The 6,882-nt window shown below is 37.7% G+C and overlaps 2 protein-coding genes across 2 annotated transcripts; both read right to left on the bottom strand.

Annotated features, from left to right (window-relative positions):
* Window positions 1-2,643: 2,643 nt before the first annotated feature.
* On the bottom strand, window positions 2,644-4,468 carry LOC131940184 (WASH complex subunit 3-like). The gene is made up of 2 exons (XM_059298808.1): window positions 4,431-4,468; window positions 2,644-4,108 (listed from the first exon to the last, which is right to left on the bottom strand). The coding sequence occupies exons 1-2, from the start codon at window positions 4,466-4,468 to the stop codon at window positions 3,469-3,471; spliced, it is 678 nt and encodes a 225-aa protein (XP_059154791.1). The 3' UTR covers window positions 2,644-3,468.
* On the bottom strand, window positions 4,304-4,924 carry LOC131940183 (NADH dehydrogenase [ubiquinone] 1 beta subcomplex subunit 10-like; the record flags this gene model as incomplete). Its single annotated transcript, XM_059298807.1, has 1 exon — window positions 4,304-4,924. A coding segment is annotated over one exon (405 nt), but the record flags the coding sequence as incomplete, so codon positions are not given.
* Window positions 4,925-6,882: the final 1,958 nt, after the last annotated feature.

Genomic DNA, 6,882 nt, shown 5'->3' with positions numbered 1-6,882 from the left:
GTAGAGATAAAGGTGACAATTAAAAATAGTCTTATAGAACTTAACACAGGAAAAAGGTTAACATAACATAATACAGCACTGGTTGTAATGCTGGGGATGTGTTTGTTGTTGGCAAGTATTTGCTCGAGTATTATATTGTAGTGGGATGGTTCTTCACTCCCTAAAGTATCTATTCTACTGTGAATAAGAGCGCCTTTGTATTTATGTGAATGCAGTGTGTTTAGTTCTCTCTATATTTCATCTATTTTGTCTCGAGTACTATTGCAAATAATTAGGGGTCATCCATAAATGACGTAACGCTTTTTTGGGCGATTGTTACCTCCCCCCTCCCCTCCGTCACACATCAGCCTACAAGTCCCCTCAAAATTGCAGTTGAATTTTACTTAAAACATCGACATGTTTTCAAAACCTTGTCTGAACTCTGTTAATATAGAGTATTTTAATCAATTTCAATTGCACTGTATTTAAAGCAGTTTTCTAAAACGCGAAATAACATCTTAAATTAGTTTTTAACATTCCTTTTTTTTATAATGCAAAAGTGTGACGTCGCACCATCTGAACCTCCCCCCCCCCCTCCCCCTCATCACACATCGTCACAACATTACGGACCCCCCCCCCAACCCCCTGCCCCTTCGAGTTTGACGTCATTTATGGACGACCCATTAGTGTGTCTAATTGACTTTCTAAGTATTCTTCTTGTTGCCTTTAATTGTGGCACTTGTAAATCTGCCCTGTGTGTCTGTTTTCATGTTATCTAGTTTGTATTTGTTGTTTGTACAAAGTATGCTGGTTCACCTACTGTGCTGCCCTGTACTATGTATTGATTGTTTAATTCCTAGTATGTTGCAAAATGTCTGTGCTTGTTCTAATGTGTTTAAGTTTGTCTCTTGTAATAGCAAAATGTCGATATTATGTTTATGAATGAAATGAATGACAGCCGGGGTTTTACTGCCGGTTCCCCTAATATTTAGGGTTACTTATGTGTGTAGACCCTTGGTTGGTTCTGTTCATTTTATTTGGCCTGTTGTTGTAGATCTTGCTGTATATCAAGTCCTTTAAATTGTTGTCACTTTTCATATCATTTTCATTATATGACATATCCGTTGAACTGTCTGTTGTGTTGAAAATATCTGGTTCCTCTGTTGGGAGGGAAACATCCATTATTGCAGAATGTAAGCTGTCCTTGCTGTCAGCGTCATATTCTAGCCTAACTAGCTCTTCCCTGTCGCTCTCTGGTAGTTCTCTATCCTCTGGTGATTGAACTTTTTCTATTGTGGCCTTCAATTGCCTAGCTTGATCTGTTCCTCTTTTGACTAGGTCGCTGTAAGATGGTTGGGATATTGGTGTATTATTAAATATTGAAGGCGATTCTTCACCATCCACCATTTTCTATGGACCCCATTTGTTTACTTCCTGTTTCTCTTGATGTACTCCTCTCTTCCTTGTCACCAACACCATCTTCTCTTTTCCTCTTCAGAGTCTGTTCTCTTCGTGCCGTGCTAGCGCTGATCTCCTTGCTCTTTCTTTCTCTAAGTTCAGTGATGTCGTCTTCGTCCCAACTTTCTAAACTTCTCTTGTCGTTTTGTAGTCGTTGTCTTTGAGCTGCATTTTCTTGTTTCCCCCAGGGCTGTATTACATTATACCTCCCGTCTTTCTTTTGGATCCCGTCCATGAAACGGGCGTAAGGTTGGTTACACATGGTGGGGTAGTGCCTATGTGTTTTACAGTTGGGACACAAAATCCTTCTCTCTGAGAGGTGGATCACTGCCACCTGTGCCGCCCCCTCAGCATTTTTAAATCTTATAACTTGAGGTATTTTTTTCTTTGTCGATTTATGGGTTTAATTATGAATTTATAGTTGTTCCCTCGGTCTTCAGTCTTGATGTTTGGGGTGGTCCCCTCTTCACCTAGGCCCTGAAGGACTGTTTCCAGTTCAGCCTTACTAATGTGAGGAGGAACGCATCTCAGTGTACCTTTAACACAGTTCTTTTTTGTCGACGTGAGTGACGCTTACTCTAATTAACCTCTTCGTCCTTGCATTCGTTAGTGCATTTGGCTCGTAGAATTCAGTGAGCATAAGACTCTCATAAATTTTCCTTGAACCCATTGTGGCATACCAGACATTCACTTCTCCATAGTTGTAGCCTATTATTTTGGCAAATTGAGTTAGAAACTCGGCAATTGTAATCGTGGTCAACCAACGGCCTTGAAGGATTGTAGTTTCTACCGTATTTAGTTCATGGAAGAAGGCTTTGAATCCCGGTAAGCAGACGTCAAAGAATAAGATATCTTCATCCATTCTTTGTTTTTGTGTTTTGGCCCCACAAGGACCAAAATACACTCAAAACGTTTCAATTGTTTTTGTTTAGTATGAAGATTTACTTACAAATGAAATCCACAGGCAGAAATAAAAACACGCAGACTAAATTAAGATAGCAAGGGTATCTCGATTCAATCACAGTCAGTCATTAAAATCCAAATTTTGAAATAAAAAAACGACACACAATTGTCACCAATCACACATTAAAAATGGAAATATACTGAGCGCTGTTAAAAAAAAATGCTACTGCGGCCATCTTAGAAATAAAGTTTGTACTGTAGTCTTTTTTTTTTTTTAATTTTAAAACAATGTTTAATATCATAGTATATTTGGGAAATCATTGTTTTAAAAACTTCTCCGAAACAGTACAATTTATTAATTCTTCAACAGGCAAAATTACAATTTTATCATGACATCAACAAGAAAAGCAGTTTTAAAAACAACCAATGGAATATATTACACATGTCATTCGTTTACAGGACGCTGTATTCCATTGCTAATTTACCCAAAACATCAAGCAAACATTTTTTAAATGCTAGACCTGTACAGAGAACATCTGATTTTATATCTTAGAATAAAGTCAGAAGTATCACAAAAATGTAATGACGGTCATTTGACGAAGATGGAAAAAATAAGAAATTCATAATTAAAAATATATATATATAAACATTCATACACAACAATCACCAATATTTTTAAACAAATTTATCATATCCTACAATATAAACAGAAATCTATTTATTATTGTATCTCTTAAGTGGTTATTTAGTATGACCTGATTTTCTGGCTGAGCAAGACCGTTTTGAAAATATAAACATCCATGAATCATTTAAGATAAGTCATAGCAATTATTCTTTAATACAAAATTTAGACAGACTAAATACTTAAAAAATTGATATCATAACAAGGGTCAATTAAACATGATTTAAAAGCAACCAAATGTTTTAATCAGCATTTTAAAAATACAATTTATTAACTGGATAACCTAGTTATACAATGAGAAAAAAATATTGTCTAAACATTTTCTGATAAGTTAAAGTTGTTTATGAATAATATATGAATGTAAAAATTTCAACATTTAAGTGGAGGATTATTTATTTATCCTCCTAAAATATTTTTTATGGACAATATTTAAACAAGAGTACAATTTAATCACTTAAATCAGCATCACTGTCAGAGGCTTCGTCTTCACTGTCTTGAGATGTCCGGGGGGCACCTCCAGGGGCAGGGGCATCTGGTGTATCCAGTAGGTCTGGGTTCAAGCCTTCCATTGCCATCTTACCCTTGACTGCAGGAGGTGGGACACCAAACTGTAACATCTTCAAGAATTTCATATATCTTGGATCTTGTGAAACTGTGTTCTGAGGTTTGACTTCCCCTGTTGGTGCTGCTGGCTCCGTGGCTGGTGCAGGTGCAGCCGGTGCTGATGGTGTTGGGACTGTAGGTGCTGCAGCTGTGGGTGTAGGATTCTCTGTGGGAGCTGCTGGAGTAGCAGCTGGTGCTGGGGTGCTGGACTGTGGTGCTGTCACTGATTCTAAGCCTGGTATTGACGACAGCTTAGCTTCAAGTATGCTCAGTGAGATCTCTAGCTGCTGTAACCGGCCATGCAAATTTTCAAGTTTGTCCTCACAAATATTGCCAAAATGGTTAAGGAAGCGAGCAGTGTGTGTGATAAAATGGTTGATGAAAGCTATGGTCCTCTTTTGGTTGATCGCTTCAACTTTTGTATAATCTATTCCAGGACAAACAAGTGGCAATCCATCAGAATCCCTTTTCAAAACAACAATGCTTTAAACAAGCATGAATCTGGAAAAATGATTATTAAAAAATCTATGAAAATTATTAAAATTAAAATTTAAAATTCTTTACTTTTTTTTTTTTTTTGACAAGTTACACATTTTTATTCAACTGAAAATCAGCAAGTTAAAAAAGTTTCAAAACATGGCTATTTTGAAAACTAAAGCACTGAAAACAAGATGAATAAAGTTTTTATAACAGGAAAATTGTTTTAATAGTCCTTATTTCTAGGTCAGTTGAATCAATAATGAAAATAAAAATATTGGCTAATCAGATTGAACTGTTAACACAAATTTTTCTTTTAATCAACTACGTTTTCATAGACTTGACATCAACACCGAGTATACACATTCTAATTAGTTCGTTTATTTAAAAACTAGTATCTCGAATAGAACTATTTATTCAGTGTAATTTTTTATCTGGATTCCTTCTCTCCCAAATAAGTCTATGTTTCTGTTTCATGTAGGCCTCTAAAGCACCTTTCCCGCTTCTCATATCACCATATTTGATGAACCAGTTAACAGCCGCCTGGTTATAATCTTCTTCAATCTGTTGACATTTGTTTTTTTTATCAGGACCTTCCCACGCATAGCATTCAATCTTTCTTTGCCTCAGAATCCTGACAATATCGCTGTCAACCATCTTGTCTCTCTGGAACTGCTGGTCAGCTTCATAGATGCAAACTGGATCTTCTTCATCACACTGGTCAACTATTGGGACCCTACTGAAACGCCTGTGATAATACTTGGTTTGGTTCCTGCTCTGAATAGGTAACACCACCTTCTCTCGTACAACAGTCACTGGTGTGACCTACTTAGGTCTGTTTGGCTTTATGTATATTTAATCTCCTGAGTTATGTATTTGTCCTTGGGAGAATTGTCAGTTCACTGGTACAACCCGGTCAACTGAACGCTATCACATCATGTGATTGTAAGTTTAATCCCTGGCGGAACCTCAACCAATGGACTTGCGACCGTGAGGATCCTTGACTGACCCTCAACCAATAGTCGTAAGACTTTTGAGTTATTTCCCCTTACTCTGAGTTGTATTTAATCACGGGTTTCTCAAGTCCAGAGGCCGCCAGATTGACCTAGGGACCAGGAGAGGTGTGCCTGTGGTTAGGTACGCCATTTTGCAGTATTGTTATTTTGTGACATGATTTCACCTTTTGTATAAGGAATTATGTGACTAGTTGTAGTTTACTGAATTTGTGTTCTGGTGTATTATTACACCTTTTTGACTATCGGTGATAGTTTAACCTGTATAAGGATTTCTATTGGTGTAGAGGCAAATTGTCTCTTCCTGGTTTTTTGTTGTAATTATTATGAGGCCATTCAGTTGTGTGAATTAATGATTTATCACAGCTGTGATATTGTGATTTTTTCTCAAACTGTAAGTTGGAGTTGAGTTTATTTATATTACACTGAGAATCTGTACTTTTTGATCTTACCTAGTGTCATTATCTTGTACATAAATTAAAAAGGTATTCATAGTTTAAGTCGTGTGAGTCTCTTCGATTTGTCGTGTTTTACCCCTAGACAACATTAACGAGCTCACGGCAAGTTAATGAGATTCCGTTACAACGTCTTCTATCGGTACCATACCAAACGAACCTGGGGCGTCCGCTTCCTCCGCGGCTGTCGGAGGTCGGACATAACAAGTGGGGGCTCGTCCGGGATTTTGATTTGTGTGCAAGTTTGGCACTAGTTTGAGTTTGTGATTTAGAGTTTGGTCAGTAGTTCGAAGAAGTTGAACTAGTTCTTGAGTAGTTGTTTTTGTTATCAGTTGAAGGTAAACATTGTTACTTTGTAGCTATGGAGGCTTTGTTGTTAAGTCCTACTGTGGAAGCAGTTGAGAACTTAAGTAGGAAAGAGTTGATAACAGTTGTCAAAAAGTTAAACCTGGACTATATTGTTACTCAGACCTCTAGGGTGTTGAAGGACAAAGTTATTGTTTACTTCATTAATGAAGGCATGCTAGATGAGAGTCTTCTTTCTGAAGTTTTGGCACGGGAAGTGGAAATTGTTGATAGGGAGTTTGAGGCCAGACTAAAGTTAGAAAGAGAAGTTCAGATGAAGCGGTTAGAGTATGAGTTTGGTATTATTGACAGTAGTTCGAGGTCAGAAGGTCCTTCTCAGTTGTCTGTGGCCCAAACATTGGCCCAGTTTTGCAAATTAGTCCCTAAGTTTGATGAGTCAGATCTTGTCGTATTTTTTAATACATTTGAGAACATGGCTGAAAGTTGTCAATGGCCTAGTAACGTAGTCACAACGTTACTAAGCACTGTTTTAATTGGTAAGGCTGCCACCACATACCAGGCACTCTCTCGCGAAGTCCAGTCAGATTACAAAAAGGTCAAGGCTGCCATTCTGAAGGCTTACGAAATAACTCCAGAAGCCTACAGAATTAAGTTCAGAAAAAATAGGAAACAACAGAACCAAACCTATGTTGAGTTCCTTTTTGAAAAAGAAAAAGTCTTTTCAAGATGGCTCCATTCTGAGAATGTCGACGACTTCGACAAACTCAGAAGTCTGATACTAAGAGAAGATTTCCTCAACGCAGTACCTGAAGAGATCAGACTTCACATCTTGGATAACCGAATAACAGACATCAAAAGGGCAGCAGAATCAGCTGATATATACGAGCTGGTACATAAGAAGTCACAGGGTTCTGGTACCAAATACAATCCGGTACTACCTCTCATCAGCAACAATCCCTCTGCTGGCCAGTTGCTGAGATCTCGTCAATCAACACAGATACCCAGA

This window comes from Physella acuta, unplaced genomic scaffold (assembly GCF_028476545.2).
Source record: "Physella acuta isolate Inbredline_101_S28 unplaced genomic scaffold, ASM2847654v3 ptg000311l, whole genome shotgun sequence".
NCBI lineage: Eukaryota > Metazoa > Mollusca > Gastropoda > Physidae > Physella > Physella acuta.
Note: the sequence above shows the minus strand (reverse complement) of the source record. Positions and strands in the feature narration are given on the sequence as shown.